The sequence below is a fragment of the Camelus dromedarius genome, chromosome 7 (genome assembly GCF_036321535.1).
Source record: "Camelus dromedarius isolate mCamDro1 chromosome 7, mCamDro1.pat, whole genome shotgun sequence".
NCBI lineage: Eukaryota > Metazoa > Chordata > Mammalia > Artiodactyla > Camelidae > Camelus > Camelus dromedarius.
Genome location: NC_087442.1, coordinates 41,234,496 through 41,260,320, shown reverse-complemented (window position 1 = coordinate 41,260,320; position 25,825 = coordinate 41,234,496). Strand labels below are relative to the sequence as shown.

At 41.7% G+C, this 25,825-nt stretch overlaps 1 protein-coding gene across 3 annotated transcripts in view; it reads left to right on the top strand.

Annotated features, from left to right (window-relative positions):
• Positions 1 to 25,825, top strand: part of WIPF3 (WAS/WASL interacting protein family member 3) — a 70,904-nt gene that overhangs the window by 10,995 nt on the left and 34,084 nt on the right. For all 3 annotated transcript variants that reach the window (XR_010381637.1, XM_031455117.2, XM_064487481.1), the window contains exon 2: positions 9,349 to 9,498. Coding sequence is in view for 2 of the 3 variants with exons in the window: in XM_031455117.2 (XP_031310977.2) it covers positions 9,406 to 9,498 (93 nt within the window). In the remaining variant the exon portion in view is untranslated. The remainder of the gene's footprint in view (positions 1 to 9,348; positions 9,499 to 25,825) is intronic.

Here is a 25,825-nt window from a genome sequence, read left to right as displayed (position 1 = left end):
TGTAGACACACAATTTACATACTGTGCTGCTGCCCAGGTGTGTCCTCACCTTTTGCTTGAGCAGTTGGCATGGCCCCTAATATATATGTTTTCTATTTATTCCCCATAGCACTACCAAAGCAAAGTATTTGGCATTACCTTTGGCCTCGGCAATACCAAGATACCTAAGACATACTTCCTATCTTTGCACCTTCGAGGAGCCCGTGGTCCAGTGAAGGAAGATGCACAGACGTGTGAAAGAGAATTGTCAGAGTCCCTAGCGTTATAACAAAATTGCAAACAAAGCACTATAGCAAGAGTTAGCTCTGGCAGAGGGAGAAGAAAATCTGTGCAGAGAAGTTGGCACCTGAGTGTGTATTCAAGAATTCGTAGGAATTTTCCAGGTGGCGAAGGCCATCACAAGCAGCCTGCATCGCATGGATCAAGGCATAGAGATATAAAGAGAAGTGCTGTAAGACAGTGTCGTGGGTGTGGGGTGGGTAGAGGGCAGGATGCTTAGAACAGAGTGGAGGATGAGATGGAGAACTTGACTCTGTATTAGAGAGCCTTTAAGAAAGGAGTGTGTGTAAATCGAGGCGGTAGTGCCCTGTGGTCTGAGAGGTGAGACCTCCCGTCAGTTTATGAGACTTGGCTGTCAGTGACCTGTGCTTGCTGCCATGGGATGGAACCTGCCTGGTGACAGAGCTGAGGAAGCCTCCTTGCCACAGGTTGTTTGAGGTTCCAGCAGAAGTTCAAACTGGACGGGGGCTGGAGGCACCAGAATCTGTTCAGTCCAGCTCTGGCCCGAGCTGGAGCAGTAGGAATAAGGTGAAGACACTTAAACTAAAGTCTCAGAAGTACAATTTGAAAAGAAAGGCTGTGTCTTGCAGACTGGTTCCCTGTGCCCCCTCCAGTCGCACATTATTTCCTCAGAGATTCTCAGGGCAGCGTTTTTAGGAGTGGTCACAGTCCTGAATGAAAAGTAGATTTACTTTTTAGAAAGTAAAAAACACCCTTTTTGTAAAGTCTACCATCTAAATGACTCATTATTTTATAACATTGATTATGAGTTTCCATTGAATAATAAACTACTTTTGGATCCTTAAAGCATACCTCGGTTTTTCCAAAATTAGAGATGCCATTTTTCAGAAGCGTAGCTATTATATAAAATGAGGCTCACTTATAAATGTGTGATTAATATCATGTATTTTTAATAACCCTTGTTCTTCTTTTAGCTAATTCAAAGGCAGCAAGAAAAAAAAGACAGGAAATCAATGTTTTTTTTCTTTTACCCTTGGAACCACACACACACGATTTTTACGGCATTTAGCCATAATTTAAACATCTGAGTCAGTGATAATTATTATCAGTATCTCCATTTTTCCTTTCACCAAATACTGTTCAAATCTTATAATGAATTCAATGATCTGGGAACAAATTTGTGTTTCAATAAGAGTCTTATAAAAGAAAACCAATTTTTGAGCTCATTGTAGGTGTGGCCTAGTAGCTTTCCTATTAGATTGTGCTTCAAGTGTATGTTCATTTTAGAACACACATGGACAATCTGCAGTAATCCTTTAAGCATTTCAGCAGATAGCTATCATATCCTGTCAGGCCTGAGCAGATTCAGCCTCAAGAGTTGTTGTCCTGGCTGGGATTTCTCCAGTGTGGGAAACCCGTCATGTCACCTGTGTGAGAGGTGAATGGGCACTCAACTCGGTTTCTCTTTCCCTTGTGTATGTCAATTCCAGTCCTAAGTACAGCTTGCCATTGTCATGGACCCAGCCTACCAAAAGCAAATGGGTCTGCAGAAGAAGAGACTTCTCAGGAGAGGGCACAACTTCCACCTATATGGGGCAGAGCGTTTCATCATCCTGCTTGTCCTAGAATAAGGCTTTTCAAACTTTAGCGGGAACAAAAATCACTTGTTGACGGGATACTCCCAAAGATTCTGATTCAGTAGGTCTGGGGTGGGTACTGTGCCTTTCTGACAAGCGTCCACATTCTAGAGCTACTCAAGGTGTGGTTCCCCAGACCAGCAGTGTTGGCCTCACCTGGGAGCTTGTTAGAAATGCAGAATCTCAGGTCCCACCCTCAACCTACAGAATCAGAACCTACATTTTAACAGGACCTCCCCAGGTGATTGATCCTCCGTTAAAGTTTGGGAAGCATTGCTCTAGATCACTCTCCCCCAAAGCACTGGGGTTTAGGTGTCACTAGGCAGACCTGAAATGAGTTTAGATGGTACATGGATGAACATTTTTATTTTAATAATTATTAAGTTGATCTTTATTATTACCATCTATTTATGGCAAATGATACTGGTTTTCCATTTATGGTGACAAACTTTCTTTTGCAAAATAAACAGTTTAACTAAAAGTAAGTTCAGGTGGTATGTGGATGTGACAAATACTATAAAAGTCATGTTTACAAGTGACTTAAGTTAGCACGGTGCTTAACAGCCTGGACTCTGGAGCCAGACGCTCTGTATTTGAATGCCAGCTCCTCTGGTAATTCACTGTGTGAGTTTGGGCAAGTTTCTTAACCTCTCTGGGCCTCAGTTTCCTCATCTGAAGAATGTTGATAATAATAATATCTATCTGATTGGGATATTGTGGGGCTTAAATGGGTTCATATGTGAAAGCTCTAAGACTAGAGCCTGACACATAGCAAGGGCTGTATCAGGGCTAACTCATTTTACTGTAATCTAGAACACAAATGTTCAAGGATTTTTTTATCCTGTGTTGTTTTTATTTTTTTAATCCCCTATCCTGTCCCTTGCTTCCTTGCTTCCTTAGGCCAACTTCCCCCAAAAGGCTAAATATTCAGGGAATTTTGTACCATTGAGAAGAGTGAGAGCAGCAACTTCCATCTGGCCAGTAAGAGGACGGTCTTCACTGAGAGAACTGGTGGGTGGGGCATAGGACCTTCAGGTAGGAAGTCCCGGGAGAGGACTCTGCCTAGAGACTCTGCTCTGAAACAATGAGGAAGTGACAACAGAAAGTGACCACTTTTAAATCATTGTCACCATCACTTGGAGAGAAGCTTTTCAAAAAAAATTCCTTTATTATTTTACTTACAGCTTTGGCAACCTTACCACATGTGTTTTGAGAACCTTTTTATGTGTGCCTGATATGCTCATGGGCTTTGGTGTTGTGATTTCCTGGCCATGGGCACCTTTGATAAGTAAATGACTGACTGGTAAAGTGGCAGGACCCTGCTGATACCGTGACGTGAGAAATGGACCGCCTCATGGGTTTCCTCCACCTGCATTAATTCAGAGGTGAGAAATCTCTCATCTCTTTCCCTGACTTGACAGCAAGGGACTCAGTGGGACAGTGTCAAAACATAAAAAGTAATGAGTGCCCAGAGAACCTGATTTTCAGATTCCTATTCAAATGTATTTTTAGAAGCAGCAAAAGATGCTTTTGTCAAATAGTAGCAATAATCCTTCTTGCTTTTATTTTTTAAATAGGCACATTTTCTATTTGTGAACAGCTGTAATCTGACAAACAACTCTTGGGGAAAAGAAGCATTTGAGACAAGAGCAACTAGTGTGTAAAATTGTTGACAGTGAGTTATTTCTCCCTGAAATAACTCACAAAGCTCAGTTGGTATATATACATATTTAACACTGCAATATAAAAAGATAGGCAAGCCTAGCCTACATCTCTCTCTGAATGAGAACAGACAGACGAACCAGGTGGGGAAGGAAGGGGAGCAGAGGGGTAGGAGGGGAAGTCATCATCTGCACCAAGAGGGCATCAGTACCCCTGCCCCACCCCTGCCCCACCGGCTCCTGGGAAGGCGGTTGTACTCAGGCAGTCGGTGCATCCTGTGTGACCTGCATACATGTTCTGTTGGCCCACCAGTTTTTAAAAATGCTTTTTGATTTGGTTATCTACATTTCAAAACTGGATTGCACATGAAAATCTGGATTATGGTTATTTTGTGGGGGGAAATGGGAAGATCTGGCCAATACTGGACTTACATTCCCACTGAGTATCAGTTAGCCAGAGCTGAGGGGGCCCTCGTGCGCCAGACCCAGGTCTTCTCTCCTGTTGGCCCCGGCCCCTCCACACCTTATCCTCCCGCTGTTTCCTCACCTCTGAGTTGATGGTCACAAGTCAGCTCCCTGCCTGGAAGTGATGCTGGACAAAGCACTCCTGGCTTCTGGCTGAGGGAGGCAGGACTCATAATGGGAGAGAGTCCTCAGGCATAGGCAAAGTGTTAGAAAGATAGTGGACAGCCACAGCAGGACAGATGTCCACCCCGACCCAAGGAAGGAGACACTTGCAGAATAGCGTCATGTCCTGTAAGCCCCTCTGTGGTTCCAGCCTTTTCCTCTTCTCGTCCATGCATGCAGAGCCTCCCAGCGGCTTGCACTCTCCTACTTCTGTTCTCTCTGCTCATGTGCTGCTTCTTCTAACTAGAAACGACTCTCATAGCAACCTTTTTACCTGTTGAAAAGTGCAATAGTTTCTACCAAATATTTATATATTGTCCCCCTTCCTCGTGTATGAATTGGCGATGCACTCCACACCTCTCTTGGGGCGTTTATGCTACTGCACCTTTTATTATAGTTATTTGTGGCAGTGGTGGAGGTGGTGGTGTGATGATGATAAATACAGCTTCAGTTAAGCGTCTGCGTTGTGTCAGGACCTGTATTATGTTCTTCATCTAGTCTTTGTTTTAATCCTGATAACAAACTAAGAATTAAGCATTGTAGCTATTTTAAAGATAAAGGAAATGAGACCCACTTAGGTTAAGTAACTTGACCAAGGCAGCGGAGCTGGGAAAAAACAAAAGCAGAAGTAGAACCCTGGTCTGACTCCAAGACTAGCACTGTCCCCTGTATTCAGAGTCTCACGCGGAAATGGTGTTAGTTCGTTCCCCTCACCACCCTCTAATGGTGCTTGAGTATCTTACATACATCTTGATGCTATTTTACAGAGTTATTTCATGAGTTGAAAGAAAATATAAAAGCCTTTAAGAATCTGGCTTTTTTTTATCCTAAGCGTTTTTTAATACATTACAGAGCAAAATAACATTTTTAAATGTGTCGGGAGAGCACAAAGCATCAAAGAGCTCATGGGTACAGCCTGTGACTTCCTGGAGCTCTGCATTCTTAACTGTCAGATTTTAACAAATACTTCACTAGATAATTGCTTAATTATTATATCTGTCAGGAAAAAGCCTTCACAGCCATCAAGTACTGAATATAAAAATATCCTTTAATCTTAGAGTTTGAAAAATCATTCCTGTGATTTCAACAAGACAGAAGCCCAGTGGCGCCCGATCACTCTCAGATGTATAAGGATAAAACCAGATGGAGAACGAGGATGCTTAGGTTAGGGAGAAGTACATGGAAGAATTATACTTAACTGTACGAGGTCCTTTTCATTTGAGGGTCTCAGAAATTCTTTAAAATCTTTGCAAAATGAAAGCAGAGACATAATAAGATCTGAATTATACCAAGTTAGTAAAACAAAGAGAGGTTTTAGATCAGAAAGGCCATGGCTTTTTTTTATGCAGCTCTGGTACTTTTTCTGAAATTTAGTAGAAATTATATAACCTCTTTGAGACAAAATTTGGTTATCTATCCTATGAAAATGTCAGTGTCTACCATACAGTTGTTAAGAGGATTAAGTAAAACAGTGTATTGTAGGTACCTAATGCAGTGCTGAGTACATATAGGGGGTTTAAAAATTATACAGTCAATCCTCATTATTCATGGATTCCACAGTTTGCTAATCATATACTCCCTAAACTGTGTCTGTAACCCTGAAGTCAGTAGTCACAGGCGCTTTCATGGTCATTCATGGTCACGTACAGAGTGGGGAAAGGCTTAAGCCTTGTGCCACGCATGTTCCCAGCTGAGGTTGAACAAGGAAGGCAGCACTCTGCCTCGTTGTTCCAGCTCTCTCTCTGTAAACAAGTGACCTTTCCATATTCTACTTAGTGTGATGATTTTCAAATTTTTGTGCTTCTTGGTGATTTCACTTCATTGGTTCCCGCCCCACCCCCCAGGTGTAGTGCTGATGTGCTGTGTAGTGTTCTTGAGCACAGGATGTGCTTTATGGAGAAAACACATGTGTTAGGTCAGCTTTGTTCAGATGTGAGTTACAGTGCCATTGGCTGTGAGTTTAATATTAATGAATCAATAATCTATAGTAAATAAGGTATCTTTAAGCAGACACACAAATAAAACAAAGTTATATGTTAATCACCTGACAAAAGTCTTGTGACCAGAGGTTTACAGGATCCTCACCCTGTAATTCTCCTAGGAGCAATGGTTTGGGTATTTGCTAACTCAGTGTTCTTGGCAACTATAAAGAACATACCACCATGGATAATGAGAATCAACTGTATTCTATTTAGTTCCTGTATTAGGTAGGTTAAATATTAGTAGCTATAACAGATTAACTCCAAACTCTCCGTGCCTGAACACGGAAGTTTTTTTCTCATGTATGTAACGTGTAATCAGGTATTTGGCAGGTCCCTTAAAAAGAGGAGTCAGGGATCCAGAATCATTACATCTTGTGACTCTGCCCACACTAAGAACCTTTGCTTCCACCCAATGGATAGAGGAAGAGAGAAAAGTTATGGACAGAAAGTCTTTATGGACCTGCCTAGAGGTGTAGAGCACGTCACTTCTGCCTACATTCTGCTGGCCAGGGCTTAGTCATATGGTCACACCTAGTAGCAGAGGAGGCTGGAAAATGTAATCTAACATGTGCTGAGGGGTTACATGAATCACTCTAATGCAGTTCTCCTTAAAATGATTTCCTGCAGTTGTTTTTCCTATGACAAAACCCTTAGGTAAGCGACATATACATTTTTGTAAGTTACTCTTCTGATCCCATTACAGTTCTTCACCAAGCAAGTCTGTCTCCTCTCATCTGTCTTCGTTAAAAGATAAAATCCTTATATAATGAGACTTCTATATTTTCTCTTGTTCTATTAATACTTCAGCCACCCCTTTATTCCCTACTGTAAATTTTTGACTAAAATTATTTTTGCCACTGAATTAAGGAGTATATAAAGAATATACTCGATGTCTTCTATGACAGAAAGTGTTAAAATACAAATAACTGATCATTTATATTTGTTCCATCTAATTTGTGGGCTCACATCCAACTTGCTTTAGTGTTCAGCCAGTAGAATGCTAGCTTTGTCTGACCCTATGTTATTACATGTATTAGACTGTGTAATAAAATAATACTCATGCTACCTGGAAGAAGTTTTACTCTCCTCCAGGATCTCTGCCCAATTTTACTATAGTTTTGTGCTTTTGACTCTGATGACTATTTTTTTCTAATCATTCTGCTATCAAGGGAAAGAGGCAGTGACATAGTAATTATCAAGCCCCTTCTTTCAGGGAAGTAACACTGTAAGAAGATTATGGTCTTCTGTAATGATCAACTCATGCCTCTCTTTGGAACTCATATGAAAACTACCATGGGCTTTTCCCCCCAAAAGCTGAATTTATGCATATATTTTATACCATTCAAAATTTTTATACCACTTTAGGGGATTCTTAAACCTGCCGAAAATAGGCCAGTACTATGTGATCCAGCAACTCCAATCCTAGGTATATATTCAAACAAATTGAAAGCAGGGTCTTGAAGAGAAATTCGTACACCAGTGTTCATGGTAGCATTAGTCACCACACCCAAAAGGTAGAAACAACCAAAATGTCCATCAACAAATGAATGGATAAACAAAATGGGGTATCTACATACAATTGAATAATAAGGGATGAAATTCTGTATATGCTACAACATGAATAAACTTTGAAGACATTATGTTTAGAGTAATAAGCCATTGACACAACATTGTAAACTGACTATACTTCAATAAAAATATATATATTAAAAAAGAGTAATAAGCCAGATACGAAAGGACAAATATGGTCTGGTTCCACTTATTTAAGACACCTAGAGTAAGCAAATTCACAGTAACAGGAAGTAGAACAGAGATTACCAGGGACCGGGGGCAGGAGGAATAGGAAATTATTTAATTCGTTTCTGTTTGGATTGATGAAAAAACTCTGGGAATGGATAGTGGTGATAACTGTACTTAATGCCACTGAATTGTATACTTTAAAATTGCTAAAATGATTTTAAAAATGATGTTATGAGTATTTTACCATAATAATGAAAAATCACATCGAAAAAAAGGCTGGATGTTAGAGGCTGATAAGCCTGGGTTCCAACCCCAGGTCTACCAGTTACCAGCTGTGTGTGACTTTGGCAAAACTATTTAATGTTTCTGAATGTCATTTATAGTCCAGTGGACTGTGTTAAGAATAAACTACCATGTTGCATAATTGCTTTTTGCCTCAAGGAGATAAGAATATTAACATGGAATAATACAAATGCAACAGGATTTCAACACTGAAGAAACAGAGGTCTGTTCTGGCCTTCCACTGAGTAGGACAGAAGGAACACAAAATTGCCCAACCTTACCTAAGTCTGAGGTTTACTTCTATGTCTGCTTAAATTGTTTTTAGATTCTCATATAGGTTTTCCTCATTTTTGTAAACAGTTGGGGATTTTCTTTAGTATGAGTTCTAAGTCTTTGCAGTGTGTCTTCATATAGATTTTAAGACACAAATACATATACAAACATATGCACACATGCACACACACACTCTGCAGAGGAATAGCATATTTATCTGGAGATCAGACATCCTACAATATTAACTGAAACAACCGTATTTGCAGAATCATGCCCAAAACCCCTCTTGGTAGCAAATACCAGATGTAAAGTATTTGCAGAGAAGAAGTGTCATGCCCCCACCCAGATGACGGTATAGAAACAACAGAAGAGCAGCAAGAAAAGTAAGAATAACAGCAGAGTGGGAAGCAGGAAAATAGGTAATGCCCATGTGAGCCTTGCTGCAGGCAAGATGAGTAACGTTGATTCTGCCAACGTTCAGAAAAGGTTAAATTTCGTTCCATTTGCTCTGCTTAGGAAAATGGGGGTGTGTTCAGAATATTTTAAAATTGCATTCAAAATGATGAAAGTTTAATGCTAAAGAGGTAGAATCCGTTATTTGAAATACTTATTATGGAATGAGGTGTTGCTATTTATATATTAATATGTTCTATTTATATTGAGACATAAATAGCTAAACTTTATCAGTTTTATCACCTAATTCTTCCTAAAATCTGGCTGCTTCTTTCTGTCTCCGGCACTTGACACAATACCTGCCTCACAGTGGGCAGTATTTATTGAAAGAAAGAATGGAATGAATGAGTGAAAGAATGAAACTGTCTACAATATGCGTACTTCTGCATGACATGTATTACCCGTCCATAAATAAAGACAGCCAAGTTTAAAACTATCCTTTTTTCCTTTCAGAGCAGAAACCATTCTCTTGGGACCGTTCGTAAGAAAGAGACAGCAGCGCTGTGACATATGCCAGTGCCACCGCCACCACCACCTCCTCCTCTGCCTCCACCTCCCCCACCGCTGGGAGCTCCTCCCCCTCCCCCGCCATCTGCACCCCCGGTAAGACCTGTTTTTTTCAGTCTGGTTCACTTGAATACGCTTGAGCAGGTTTTAAATGTTCAGAACCAGCTCCCGTAGAGCAGGTGGCATCTTAGGTAGCTGGCTCCACGGCTCCAGGGTGGGCCTGCGGCCGCACTGCACAATCATGAGCTATGGTGAGAGCCAGAGTATGCCTGAGGTCATAGATCAAAGGTCACCCCTTATGACGTCAGCATTGCACACTAACCGTACCTGTAGTGCCGGGGCGTAGACCTACCTGAAACTTGGCCCTTGCCCTGAAGAGCATGGAAAGAAAGCCCATAACATGAGTTACATCTGAAAGCTCTCTAACCAATGTATAGAAATAATAGGAATAAATGCTGGCGTTCTACTGCTGAATTTGACACAAAGAAGGCATGAAGGAGATGAACAGTTATAAGTGATAGTTTCATGAAACTATCATATGGGTCTTATGAAGGCTTGCTGGCACTGAAAAAGCACAACTTAAAGTAATTTCAAATACCATGTTATACCTGTAAACATAGCCGTAATAAATAAACCTATCAAAACCCATATGGTTGGGAATTTGGGGGAATAAGCCCTTTTAAACGTTGCTAATGACACACAAATACCTAAGACTCAACAAATATTGAATGAATCTTTCTGGAGTGTTCTCGGACAAAAAACAATAAGCCTGAATGTATCACTTTTTCCCCTGGTAATTGAGTAGTTTAATTTTTGAGACTGACTTAAGAATTTAACCCTAAAGGAACCAAAAAAGAAATTTATACAAGGTTATGCACAGCAAAACTATTTATTCTAGTGAAAAATTTTATCTTAAATGGATTATGAGAACTAAACTGTATTATGTCATGCTGTTAATCAAAAATTGAATTATGCCATAGTGTTAATAAAAAATTACATTTATAACTGTGCTGGCTATGGAAAGTCGATATGGAATCATGGATTAACTACAATGCACATTTTGTGCATCATGAAATCAACTATATATATAATAAATAGCAAAGATCAGAAGAGAATTTTGAAGGCTGATAACAAAATTTTAAATTTCATTAGGGAATTCTTTTTCTTTTAAGATGTTAAGTTCATAATAAATAAAAATAATTCTACGTTTCATTAATTTTTTGCATTCCCTCCCCCATTCCTAAATTTTTTCTTCGTTTTTTTGCTATCTCGGGGAGGAACAGATCGATTTAGGAGGAAAATAACCATGTAAATTTCAGTATTTTTCAAAACACATTTTTTCTACACTCTCGGAAAAATAGTTACAATGCATATGATAGGCAAAGAATTAACATCCTTAGAGTATAGAGAGCTCTTGTGGGTCAGTATGGAAAGGATGGATAGAAAAATGGGCCCAGGATAAGACCAGGTGGAAGAAATACAAATGTTTCAGCCTTACTACCATTGAATAAACATAAATTAAAATAATGAGAAACCATTTTCATCTATCAGTTTGGTAATGGTACTTTTTAAATGTTAGCTGGAGTGTTAGGAATCAGGCACTTAACATTCTTTTATTTTTTTGGTGGGAGATTAGGTTGGTTTGTTTGTTTATTATTGAAGTATAATTAGTTTACAATGTTGTGTCAATTCTGGTGTATAGCATCATGTTTCAGTTATACAAATACATGTATATATTCCTTTTCATACTCTTTTTCACTATAAGTTACTACAAAATATTGAATATAGGTTCCTGTGCTAAACAGTATAAACTTGTGTATAACTCTTAATAGGAGCAAAAATTGGTATAATTCCCTAAAACACAATTTCTTAATGTGGATCAAAACCCCTTAATAAGTGATTATACTTGATGACCTAGTTTCACTTCAAGTAATTTCTTTTAAGGAACTTATCATTGATGTACAAAAAATAATTAGCCATAGGGTGTTAATGAAAGCATTACTTGTAATAGCAACCAAAAAAGAAAAGAAAGAATCTAAATATTTAAAACCAGAAAATTCAATAAAAAATTATTATGTAATCCACCAAACAGTGTACTAGGCAGCCACTGAATAATCACATCAAAATTATTTTGTAACTTCCAGTGTAATGATTGACTCAGGCAAGGATCATCCATGAAAACTGAAACCACGTAGTGAAAGGTTCTAGGGTAACAGGATGTTCACAGGATCTCAAGTATCACCCACAGATTACTTCTAATTAAAAAGGGGGAAATGTACTTTTAACATAGATCAAACTTGTCAGGGAATGACCTTTATCACAAACCTTTTCTGTGATGCAACCAGAAATACATAGCATCACTCTGCAGTAACCTGTCAAAAATGAGTGTTCTCTGAGCAAGCAATTAGACACATCCAGAATGTGGGAACTTCTACAACAGAGGTTGGCAAACTAGAGCCCTTGAGCTCGGAATGGTTTTTATATTCTCAAATGGTTGAAAAAAATCAAAAGAAAAATTATATTTTGTGACACATGAAAAATACATGAAATTCAAATTTCAGCCCATAAATAAAGTTTTACTGGACCACAGCCATGCTTATTTATTTACATAGTGTCTATGGCTGCTTTTATAATACAGTGGCAGAACACCAATTAAACAACTTGTTATTCCCCCGAGAAGAACTCCATTCTTCTCACTGGTTAACTGTGTTTTTAAAATTATACTCTATTATTGTTGTATTTTTAATTTTATCAATAATTGTGCAGAAATTTGTTTTCTTTTTTGTTGTACGGTGCTCACAGAGCATCCATGATTTTGCCTCTTGGCCCACAATGCCTAAAACACTGTCTGGCCCTTTAGCAGAAAAAGTTTGCCAACACGTATCCTACAAGGTAGTTGGCTTCAGTCAGCCTTCCTGTTGTCATCAGCAGCCAGTGATCTTGGTCCACTGGCATCCGATCATGTCCCTCCCCTGCATCACTTTTCAAGGACTTCCCATCCCCCTCTTAACTATAGCCCACTCCACCTGCATGACCCAGCCCCTGCCTGCCTCTCAGACCTCACCCTGTGCCCCCCTCCCCATGTCTCCTACTTTAGGGCTTTAGCATGGCTGCTCCTTCTGCCTGGAAAGCTCTTTTGGCTCAGCTCAGATATCACTTCCTCGAGGCATCATTTCCTCACACCCCACACTAGCATTTATAACATACGTTTAATCCCCTCCTTCATAGCAGTTATCAGTTTTTAAGTTTGTTTTTATTTGAAGGGGGTCCACATTTTCTGTTTTGTGGTCTTTTCTGTCCCTAGCGTTTAGCTTACAATAGGCATTGCACTCATTAAATGAATGGATGGATGCAGTCATGAATGAATATCTGTGTAAACAGGGTTGGGAAATGAATTTAAACTCTTCATTAGCAGTGTTCAGGACTTTGAACACCTATGCTTATGGACCAGCATGGCAGATTTTATTCTGTCACCTTTGCAAGGAGGGGGCGTTTTGTGTGGTATGTCTGTAATGAAACAGGTCCTATCAGGCTTCTCCTTAGCTCTGGAAGACCTGGGGTTGAGACCAAGGCTATAAGTTTTTTGATTTTCCCCTCCCAATCCCTCACCTTTCCCCTTCCTGCCCCTCCCATCCTCATCTCCTCCTCTTCCCTAACATGCATCTTGGAACCAAGAGATGGGCTGATGGGGCTTGCTGAAGTTTTGGAGCAGGCTCTAACTAAAAGCCAGACAGCTCTCATCATCTGGTTTCCCTTCTTTTCTTGCTCTCTATTTCCCTGTCTTTTGAGCTTTACTCCTTTGGCTCATCCCTCTGATAGCCAATAACAATTATTGAAATGGCCAGCATAGTACATTGGTCCACTTATAATTATTGTTGCTTTGGTTACAGAATGTAACTTAAAAAAAAATCTAAAGAAAATACAATAGTTTTGATTTCTGAAATGAGCAGAATTTTACTAAACTTTTGTTTTCAAATCTACTTTGGCCCCTCAGTAGTGTTCAAGATGTGAAAATAAACTCCTTGAGGTCCTGTGATTTCTGGTTTTTTTGTTGTTGGTGGTGATGGTGAGTTGGGGGGGTGGGTGTTGCCACAGTTGTATAACACTGTCTACAAAAGAGGAAGAGAGTGTATGTGTCTCTGACCAGCTGATAAATTCTTTGGAGTTGGGTTGCCCAGGCAAAGCCTGGCACGAGGGTCATGGCCACAGCAGGAGATTTATTAACTTTTATAAGCATTATTTTTTTAATGTTGCTGTTCAAAGCTTAAACATCCCAAGGAGGAAACAGCTCTCCTAAGGAAGGCCTGTGTCTTATTATCTAAAAACAAAAAGGAAACTGGCTTGATAATGATTTATTTTTCATGAAAAGCAAAACCCTTAAGTAGAAAGACGCCATGGTGCCATGTACTCCCCCACCCGCCTGTTCGACAGGTAATGTTTAACAAAGCGCTGGAGGGAGGTTACAGTGAGAAGCACATTGTGGCCCTTCAGGGTTCTGTTCCCTCGTTACTCTTTGCCAGAGCCTTTGTTTGCATTCAGGAAACTCAGTGAGATAATTTTTCTCCTTGTAGTGTAAGGATTGCATGATTCATGGACAAGCTAGACTTTCCAGCGTCAGGAAATACCGGCTGCGCCTTCCATTGGGAGTTTTTCCCACCTCCTCTAGGATGCAGGAGCTCATGTGGTATAAAAAAATGTCAATCTGGGAAAAAAAATTTGGAAAAAGGAGTGGTATCTGAAGTCCCATGAGAGCCTGTTTTGGAGTTTTGTGTTTGCTGTGGTTAAAAAAAAAAAAAAAAAAGGCAGGGTCGGGGGGGCCCCAGGTGGAAGGGGCTCAGCAGAATTGGGAATTACTCTATATTCTGGAAGAGGTAATTTGCATATTGACTGGTGCATTTGGAATAATGAGAGCCTTAAAAATTCTTAAATACTGTCATTCAGATTTTCCTGACACTGGTGCTTTGATTAGTGTTGCTAATGAGGATTGGGGACATTTACCCAGGGCTGACAGTGGACACTGGGACAAGGAGAAGGCTTTTTGCATTAGGCCAGGCTATTAGGATAGTATTAAATGGACATTTGGTCTCTGCTTGAGTTTGCAGAAGTGCGTCTTTGTCTTCCAGTAATTTTAAAAACGTGATTCTCCTTCTCTCCTTTGCCGGTTTGCACTCGCGAGCAGTAGCGCAGCTTCAGGGTAAAAACGAGGCAGTCTTTGCAGCAGGTTTACTTGGTCTGTGAGAGAGGTGTGGCAGGACCTGCCACTCATACTTCCAAAGGGCCATTCAGGATGGTATTTAAATGTGTTTCTTTTTCACAGCTGTGAGGTGGAAGGGGTGACAGGAAAAAAAGGAGCCGCTTGCGATGGTGGGCGGGGGGCAGCCATGGTGCACGAAGAACGCCTGGGACCTGGCAAGAAAAGCCTGCAAGCACTTGTTAAGGGCCTTTATCAAATTTCATAGGAGCCCGGGCCCCTAAGCCACTCACACGCGGCATCTGAGCATCTGAGCTGAGGGATGTGGCAGGAAGCTGCCATGGGCGGTGAGGCCAAAGGCAGCCCTGAAAGCCCCTGCCATCTCGGTAGCAGCGATTACTAACCTGAGCTTCATTTTGTACCCGGATCTGCTGGCTCTTTGCCTTTGAAATCTTTTACAGGGTAGCTAACAATTCCTAGAAAAACTGCCAGCGAGCCACTGCCCCTAAGCTAGGATTTCTTTTCATACATGCACTGTTGTACTGAGGAGGGCCACCATGGTTTAGAGCCAGGGGTCTTTGGAGCCAGGTACCTCTACCCCCAACTGCTCTTTCCTTTCTTGCCATGAAAGGGGGGAAACCCACCAACACCAGGTTGTTGCTGGCCATCAGATATCCAGTCCTGATCTGGTCAAAAAAGCTGCAAGTGAGGGGCGGGGGGCCTGGGCCCCTCCTAGCACAAGCACATCTCTGCAGTGGGGTGTTGGTAGCCAGTAAAGTCATGTTTCCTAGGATATTTAATGAAAAGACAGGCAACATGAGTGGTAAAAGCAGGCTACATATGGGTAGTGTGGCCCCAACCATATAAAACAAAACAGGACTGTGTGTATTGATCACTCGTGTGCTCTCAGACGAAGATGGCAGGGAAATAGTCCACGTATAACGTGGCTGGATATCTAGGGGCCAGATGTGTGATTTCTGTTTTTCTTTTCTGAATGATTCTGCATTTTCTCAAGTATCTACATGAAGCATTTATTACTTTTATACTTACAAGGAAAGGTTTTAAGAAAGAAAAAGGAATGAATGATCATTTACCAACTGTTCACATATAGTAATAAGGCACAGGAATAGTAACAGGCATCTACTGAATAGCTACTGAATACCCGGTACTGCGCCAAGCACTTAGCATGGATTATCTCAGTTCCTATTAACAGCAGTCCAGTGAGGTGGCTTGATAGTGCCCTTTTATAGATGAGGACACTGAGGCACAGAGACATTATTAAGATGCCCAGTCACACAGCCAGTAAGTCGTGGAGGCTGGATTCCTCCCCAGGCTCTCTGAGAGCCTTACTGCTCTGTGCTCTACTGCTTCCAAATGTGTGTACGGGTGGAATAAGCAGCACTGATGACTGTAGCATCGAACATTTATGTAGTGATTGCTGAATGCTTTGTGTTGTTCTGAGTGCTTTGCACATGATTGAGTTAATACTCCCGGTAACGCTTTGAGGCAGGTACTGTTGTTATTCTCATCTTATGGGTGAGTTAACGGAGGCCCGGAGAGGAAGTGACTTACCCTGGATCACACAGCTAATAACTGGTAGAGCCATGGTTTGCATGCAGGCAGAATGGTGCCAGAGTCCCTGTTCTGAACCACTAAGCCAGCTGCCCTTTGATATAGGCCTTCTCAGGGATTCCTTGAATTTTACCCTCCCCCTTGAATATAAGAGCCAGGAAGTCAGTGGTTTCCCATTCTCACACCTAGGACAGAGCTCCCAGATTTCTTCCTGTATCCCCAAGCCTCCTCCTAAGATTGCTCTTTTTTTTTCTTTTCTTTCCGGTTCCATCATTTCCCCTCACTTGCTTATTGATTTTTTTTCTCCTTTTTTTCTCCTCTTTTCTTTTTTAAGAGGGAAAACATTTTGCAGGCTACTCTCTTTATAAAACCCATGGTTTAACAGCAGAGAATCAGCATTAAAGAAGCAGGTACAAGGCAGAGGAACTTAGTTTTATCTTGTCTTTAGCTTACAGCTGGGCTCTTTAAGGGCTCGGGAAAATGAGGTCTCTGCCATTAACAATTCTGGGCACACAGCGGAGAGTGTAAATGCCTCTGAGCTCAGTGACCGGAGATTGTGTCCTTAACCTTGACCAAGCCATCATGCAAATTTACTGAGCTTTGGCTTCACAGAATTACCCGGCTCTGCGGCTCTGCGTCTGAAGAGTTTAGAACTTAACTCCAGAGAAGACTGGGCTCAGTCGTGGAAGTGCTGAAAGTACAGTTGACTACTCACAGGCCAGAACTTTGTCCCTTGCATTGCTTCTTTATTATGTATCTCCTGAATATGGGATCCTTGAAGTTTCATCTTTAAAGAATCCTCTTGTCTTCTAAATTAGTCACCTGATTTTCATGCTTCTTTGAGCATTGGGCCCTGGATGGGTCTTGCTCGTGCTTTGAGTTGACTCCTGAACAGAGCAAGGGATGAAAGGATCTTGGGACCAGCGAGCAATTAGTGAGTGACTCTGAGACTGGGAGTCTGTGCTGAGGTCAGTACTGGGCACATAGTAGGCACTCAGTACCTAGTATGACTCCCTGAACCAGTGAGTATAGTGAAGATATTTTAATTCACAAAGCAAACCCGCTGTGAACTAACCAATCACTACTTTACATCTTCCACCTGCCTAAGCCTTGAAAGCCAGAACACATTCTATGCTGTGTCCTGTCAGAACAACACATACTCACATTTTACTAAGAATATTTTATAAAGCGAATGCAGTTAGATCAGAAGTAACACATTTAGGGATAGCACAACTTAACACCTGGGTGTTATTTTTAAAGCCATTAATGTCCTTTGGCACAGCACTCCCCATTCCAATTCATTATTGTTTCTAAGAGAATAGACTTGGGAAAGCAACACAGTATTCCCGTCTTGTACATGGCGGCAACAGATTTCCATTTGAATAAGGTCTGTTCACAGTGGAGGAGTGTGAATGTGTTTTCAAGCTGGTGAAAGCAGGATTCCACCTGTACCACATACAAGGTGAAAAGCATATCTGTTCCTCCATCGTCTGTTCAGCACTCAGTGTTGCAGGCCATTGGTTTTAGTAGGAATCATGTAATGATGCAGCATGGTGTGATCAAAACCAGAAACCAATACATGTGGGGCTTAAAGTCCTACAGAAACTGATTCCCTGCCGTGCTGTTTATCAGCTCTATGGTGTCAAGCAAATTACCTAGTAACTCTGAGCCTCAGTTTCCTCACCTGTAAATGGGAACAACAACAGCCACTTCCTAGGGCATTGCCCCTAAAAGTGGGAGCTGCATGAAGGGAGGGGTTTTGTCTCTTTTGTTCAGTGTATCCTAAACACTTGAGCAGTGCCTGCGCACAGTAGGCATTCGGCGTGTACGTGTTGAATGCCCAGATCGTGGGGTTGTTGTGGGGAGCTTGTTAGACAGCGACTGAAGCTGCTGTTCACTGAATGCCTGCCTAGTCAATGGCAGCTCTGTTATTTCAGGAACCAGGAAACAACTGGGCAGGTAACCAGATCTGGGACTGATAAGTTGAGGGCGAAGGCCCCTGAGGTTAGTGCAGGTAGGCAGGAGGTCAGACACCAGATGCCAGTATCAAGGTTGGGAGCCTGAGGTTTTCAAAGTGGGGAGTCAGGCCGCAGTCTGAAAAGAGTCCCAAAACAGGAGGGCTGAGGTTAGCACTTCTAGGTTTCAGGGGTTGCAAGTCCACTGTCCAGCGCCTGCGCCTGTAGCATGATCCTAAAGAGGCAAATGGTTTGCTTTCTCTCCTCTTTCATGCTCATGCTGCGTTGAGTGGCCTGAGTCCATGGGTGCCAGCGGGAGGCACCTGGAATCAACCACAGATTAGAGTGAGCCCTCGGCAGTGGGATGGCGGTTGTGAGTGAGGGGTGCGTGGAGATCTGGGAGGGTGTCCTTTAAGATGCACTCCAGTGAAATGGCAGCCTGGTTCAAATATTTTAAACATTTAGAGGAGGCTCTGTTTTCTCAGCTGCTGTTTAGTTTGTCATTTTACAAGCAGCTTTGGCAGTAGCAGACCAGGCGGCTGCCTAGGGGAAGGGCACACGTTTCCCTGGAAGGTTTAATCGTGGTGCTTGCGCAAGAATTCTAGATCTCCTGGCTTTGAGCCCCTATTGAAAGCAAAGAAGGATGTTCTTGGGGCCTTGCGGCAGCTAAGGGGTGCTCGGGATACGGAGATTCAAAAGCTGTGTCTTGGTCTTTCTCTGCCTGGCCCAAACTTCCATTTAAAACTCTCCTGTTAGACCAAGGGAATTTGAACACTGACGGGATATTGGCTGATATAAAGAATTATAGTTAATTTTATTTAGTAATATTGTTGTTATATTTTACGAGCTCTTTTCTTTGATACTATGCAATGTTAGATACAGGTTTTTTAATAAGCAGGGATTTGGAGGGGAAAAGCAGGTCATCGTAAAGATAGAACAAGATTGGCTGTGAGTTGATAATTGTTGAAGCTGGATAATGCTACGGGAACTCATTATACTCTTCAACTTTGTATCTGTTAATTTCTGTAATAAAAATTTTAATGGACATCAACAACCTTAAAATAGATGTGATTTAGCAAGACCAAAGAGGGAATATGTAGCATGCTTTACTAATTCAAATGGATGTTTGAGACCAAATATTACATGCTTTTTAATTTTTAAAAAATGACCTATGTAGGCACAGAACATCTGCTTAAAATTATCTACATTGTCTCCTTTCCCCACATAATCCAGCTCCTGGTTTTCTAGGGGTTAAGGTTAAGATTTTTAGCACCATTTCCAGCAGAGGTGTCATCTCTAATCATTGAGTTGCTTTATGAAATTTTTCTTTCTCCCAAGACTTAGAATTGCGACCAGTGACTTTGAACGGGAGTGTCAGAGAAGCTGCGAGGCTGGAGGTCACAGTCTCCCTTGCTACTTTTTATTTAAATAGACCTTGAGACCTAGTGCGAACACCAGATAACAAACAATAGTTGTGCAACTTGCAGGTGCTGTTCTCCGCCCTGGTACAAGGACACCCAGCACTAGCTGGTGCCTTCTCCTCAGACAAAGTGCAGAGAACAAGGTGGGAATTATTGAAGCAAAGCTTTCCCAGCCAGCAGCTCTTCTCAACACCAAGGTCACCCAGATAGGGAAGGATTTTCACCTTCAGCATTCTCTCCTCTCTGGCTAAGATGCCTCTTGTGGTTATGTGCTGAAGAATTCCAAAGGATAGTGAGGGGAAACGACCTTTAAAACCCACTCTGAGGCAAAACCTTTGGCCATGGAGATAGCTTGGAAAGTGTGTTAATACTTAAAAAACAAAACAAATAAACCAACAGAAACACCCTTACGGGTTCGAGTGGTTGAACAGTGATTCTCAAGAGGTCAGATCATAGGCACCTGGGGACTTTTTTCAACCTCACAACTATGAATTACAGATTTTTACACTTTTGGCATTGCAGACCATCAAGTTTTCTGGAAGATATTATTGGTTTGACTGGAAGAAAAAAAAGTTCGATAATGCTGAGGCTCAGATCTATGACAGGAAGGGAATGCAGTGCCCTGGAGTCCTCAGGCCCCACACACAGGGCAGAAGGGCCCAGCACAACCCACTCCTGTAGCTCAGGGGCCCTTCATGTAAACACAATTTAGGGCTGGTAAATGAGTTGCTTTTTTTGCCATTAATTCACAACTATTGCTTAAAAAAAATGCACACCAAAAGTGCATTGTTGTATCCAATAGAAAGGATTTTTTTTTTAAAGAAGCCAGTTGCTAAGGGAGTAAGACTCATTCGAAATGTGGCCTGTCTTGGCTCACTTCTTGAAAGGCCACTATGGAGATTTGGACCATGTCACATTCCCTCTCCACCTTGAGAATCACTGCAGAAGGCTAGGGTGGGGATGGGGAAAAGTAGAGAGTCACCACCGATAATAATGGTGATTCTGGGGGCCCTGAGAGCACTGTGCCCTGTGGGCATCCCTGTGCCACCCCCGAGCAGTGGGAGGACACCTGCGCTGGCAAGGGAGGCCGCAGGCTTGTGTCAGATGGACCTGGCTCCAAGCTTAGTGGCCACTGGAACCTGGGCAAACCCTTTTAGACCTTGTTTCCTCACCGGTGACATGGAAATAATAATACCCTGTGGGGAGGTAAAGGAATTAATTGAAATGATGCAGGGCACCAGCATCTGCAAGGCATACTTATCTCTGATTTATAGAGGAAGAAACTGAGGCCCAGAGAGGTTAAGTCCTTGCTCAGAGTCACTCAGCTGGTGGTGTCTTTGGACTCTTTGGCCTGTATTCTGTCCCTCGCACCACCTTGCCTCTGAGGCTGTGGTTACGGCAGAGATGGTTGGGGCATCCCTGAATGGCCTTCTCTGATAGTGCTTCTCACATTTCGATTTCCACAGAGACCTTTGCATGACTGGTGTGGCCCTTCTTTTAGAGGTGACATAGCATGATGGTTAAGACTTCTGAGCCAGACTTCCTGTGTGCCTTTCTTGGAAATTGTGTGACCTTGGGCAAAATTACTTAAACTTTCTATGCCTCAGTTTTGTTCTCTGTTAAAATACTACCCACATCAATGTGTTGATGGGAAAACTAAATGAATTAATACATGTAAAGTGCTTAACAGGGAATAAGAACCATGGACGTGTTGGCTGTTGTTGATGTTATTGTGCATACAGATGCTCTTTTCCCTTTTACTAACATTTCCTGGTTTTAGAATTCATATGAAGTCATTGCAAAACAAAAGCTCACTTTTCACTGCTGCATTCATGTCTGTGAAGCATCTTGCCAAGTTTAAACATCATTACACTTCAGATGATTTGTTTAATGTCTGTCGTCACTGCCCACTGATAAACTCCCTAAGGACGGAGATCATGCCAGCCTTGCCCTTCATGGCATGAGCAGAGCTGAGTATGGTACCTGGCCTTGGGAGCTGCCCCAGAAATTCATGGTCAATGAATGAGAGCAGACCCTCCCTGCAGTTTGCTGGTGACAGCAAAGCTCATCTTACACAGGCAGGCCACCTACTGGTGGTGACATCAACATAAAAAGAATTTGAAAGGTTGCACCAGAGATGTGCTCCTCCCAGAATTTTCTCCATATTTATAGAACTCTATTCTGAGGCCTTCAAAAGAATTTTCAGCTGTGGCTCATCTTTAATCTTCAGTGAGATGAAATTGGAAGTTAGAATATGACTTGTGGTGTTCCGACACACGGTATTAACATCTACCAGTAATTATCAGTATTAATCTTTCATTGTGGATAAACTATGTGACAACAAGTGGGCTAATTTGAACATCTGTTTGACCTTGACACACTGTTATAATGAGTCAGGGTCGAATTGGGTGTCCTGTTTTACAAATGAGGAACTTAGACCCATGGAGGCAGGCAAAGGACCGAAAAGCAGAATAAGCAACTAAGCCATGTTGCTTGTTCACAGATCTTCTTGGTAACTGTCAGAGGCACCCAGCAGTGGGAGGTGGATGGTGGTTACACAGCCTCAACAGCAAGTCATAGACCCAGCATGTTGTGGGCTGAATTGTGTGCCCCTCTAAGCTCACATGTGACTGATAGGGCCTTTGCAGAGGAAACTAAGGTTAAATAAGGTCTTTAGGGTGAGCCCTAATCCAGTATGACCAATGTCTTTATAAGAAGAGGTTAGGAGACACACACACACAGGGAAGACCACGTGAGGACCCAGGGAGGAGATGGTCGTCTGCAAGCCAAAGTGAGAGGCCTCAGAAGAAACCAGCCCTAGCAACACTTTGATCTTGAACTTCTAGCCTCCAGGACTGTGAGAAAACAAATTGTTTAAGCCTCCAAGGCTGTGGTTCTTTGTTACAGCAGCCCTAGCAAACGAATACCGAAACCACTCACCAGCTCCATCAGCTCAGTGACACCCCGCTTCTGTCCTCTCAGCTCCTCCACCACACCACGGGGAAGGGTCACTGGGGGCAAAGCTAGTTCCAGAGTCAGCCACCCCCAGACAGAATCTGCATCTTTGTTCCCTGCTGCATATGCACAATCCTTTCCCCCAAGGTTTGGGGCTTTTTTTCTGTTTTGTTTTCACTTGTTCTGTTTTGCCTTATTTTGTCTACTATTTAGAAAATGCAGAATCTCTGATTAGCAAGGGCCTTCTTTCTCTAAGACCTTGTTTAAAGGTCTTTGAGGCCCTTGCTTCTAAGGACATAAAGTGCTGAGTGTGCTGCAGGAGTAGTGCATTTCAGAATCAATGAGCAGATAGCTTCTATTTCTAGAAGCTTATATGGAGAGCCGTGTCTGATCCTGGCCACCTTAGATCGTTTTAGCATCCAGTACTGGATGGTCTTCCAGCCATCACAAAGCAAACTGCTGTGCTTGCAGGCTGCACAGCAGCTGTTGACTCCCTCCTCGGGACCTGCTGTCCCTGGTTCTTGCTGGAACGATGGGGCTCAGTTATGGCTGGAGGGGATGGTTAGACTCAGGGTAACCCTCACTGGCTCTGAATAGAAAATGGGCTCAAACCCTTTGATGGTCGGTGGATGCGGTAGGATTCGTGTCGTGTAAGAACCTCATGGGCAGTATGAGAAGTTCGAGGAATACTTTTAAAAATTTTAGCCACATTTCACTAGTATATCTTAAAATTTACCAGTCAATAGGCATGTTACTCTAATGTCTGGGAGGCGGGAGGGTGGGGGTGGTTTGGCAAATCATGGTGTGAGGCTGTGAGATCCCCAGATCAGTGAAGCCCACTGGTCTCTACCTTCAGATAAAACACAGGAAAAGATAAGAATACAAAATAACATGTATTCATTGCAGCAAGGAATAAAGAGTGTAGGTTAACCAGAACTGAGTGATAACAGACCTTGTCATTTAGGGATCAGGTTAAAATAGCCGCCTTCCTCAACAGGGTGGAAGACAGAGCAGGGAGCGCCCAGGCACTCATTCTAAGTACTTAATACACCCCGTCTGCACCCTAGGAGTCCCCTTAGCCTCACCCTTGTCCTGGCTCTGTGTAATTAAGCTTTGCTCCCTTATAACCTAGCAGCTCAGAAGCTAAACCAAGTTGTTTCTTTTGCAAACAGAATCGTGACATCGTTTTTTCCCAAATAATTGAGAAAGATACACAAAAATGAATTTATTCTTGATTTTCTTTTTCTTTCTTTCTTTTTTTTTTTTTTTTTTTTGGTTATTCTTCTTGATTTTCATTTCATTATGCTTCAAAGTTGACACATCCATTGTTTAAAATTCTGCTTCTGCAAACTTTCCCTAAACCCTTTCCACAGTACTTGGCTTCTACAATTTTTGTTGTTGTTGTCAAGTGTCTAATCATTAGTTAACAAAACAAGTCAAAAAGTTGTGCAAACATCCACCAATTCAGTGATAAAACACACCTTCCAGATCTCCAGCTCCTGGGGACCAGCTGCACACCACTACTGGTATTCTCTGAGACGTCCACCCTTCCTTGAAGCCCCCACCCCATGACTTTGATAACTAGAGTGCTTTAATATTATGATTTTCTTTAAAATATTTCCATATAAACACTGGAATCTATCTGTGTGTTTTAAATAGATTTTTTTAAATAGATTTTTTTTGCAAGTCTTAATTTTATTTTTTTAACTTTTTTTTTTATTGAATTATAGTCATTTTACAATGCTGTGTCAAATTCCAGTGTAGAGCACAATTTTTCAGTTATACATGAACATACATATATTCATTGTCACATTTTTTTTTTCGCTGTGAGCTACCACAAGATCTTGTATATATTTCCCTGTGCTATACAGTATAATCTTGTTTATCTATTCTACATTTTGAAATCCCAGTCTGTCCCTTCCCACCCCCAACCCCCTTGGCAACTACAAGTCTGTATTCTATGTCTATGAGTCTGTTTCTGTTTTGTATTTATGTTTTGTTTGTTTGTTTAGATTCCACATATGAGTGATCTCATATGGTATTTTTCTTTCTCTTTCTGGCTTACTTCACTTAGAATGACATTCTCCAGGAACATCCATCTTGCTGCAAATGGCATTATGTTGTCGTTTTTTATGGCTGAATAGTATTTCATTATATAAATATACCACATCTTCTTTATCCAGTCATCTGTTGATGGACATTTAGGCTGTTTCCATGTCTTGGCTATTATTGTAAATAATGCTGTGAACATTGGGGTGCAGGTGTCTTTTTGAAGTAGGGGTGGGATTCCTAGGTCATATGGTAAGTCTATTCCTAGTCTTTTGAGGAATCTCCATACTGTTTTCCACAGTGGCTGCACCAAACTGCATTCCCACCAGCAGTGTAGGAGGGTTCCCTTTTCTCCACAGCCTCTCCAGCATTTGTAATTTGTGGACTTTTGAATGATGGTCATTCTGACTGGTGTGAGGTGATACCTCATCATGGTTTTGATTTGCATTTCTCTGATAATTAGTGATATTGAGCATGTTTTCATGTGCCTATTGATCATTTGTATTTCTTCCTTGGAGAATTGCTTGTTTAGGTCTTTAAATAGACAATTTTTAAAAGTAGTTTTGGGTTCCCTGAATATACAGGGAATTCCCTTGTACCTCCTGCCCCTGTAGGTGCACAGTCTTCCCCACTAGTAACATCCGATTTTTCATCAAGATTCAAATTCTGTTTGTTAAAAATTCATTCTCTTTAAAACCATCCCTTTGGTAGCCTTGTTATTCAAACAGAATAAGTACCAAAGATTAGTGGAATTTTTTCACTGTAATTTAAACAAAATAGTTTATGTATTAATTTTTATAGTGTCTTATATTCATATAATGTAGTCATATTTCCTGCCAGTACAAGTATTACTGGTTCTTAAAATTGAACTAGTATCTGGCACTTCAAAGGCAGTTAATGTTTGTTGGCTACATCGATATTCTGGTCCTCAAAGGTGCTTCAAATGCTTCATCATCTGAACAGACTTCAGTCTGGAAGTACAGCCACCCTCACTGTTGCCGGTAGCCTGGGGGTCTTTAAATGACCTTTCCCTGAGCAGGACTAGAGCCCCTTCCTTGGGGTGAGGGGTTGACTTCACTGAGATGCCAAGCAGGTAGCAATCATTCGTCCAAAGGAAGGACAGTACCTCAGTTTGGGGAAGCAATGGTTGCATCAGTCTACACCACTCCGATTACATATAGCCTCAATCAGCAGGCCTAATTTTAGGAGATGGAAGACAAAAATACAGTTGGGTGAAGTGAACTAAAAATAGCCCCCCCCTTTATTCTGTTACGATTCAC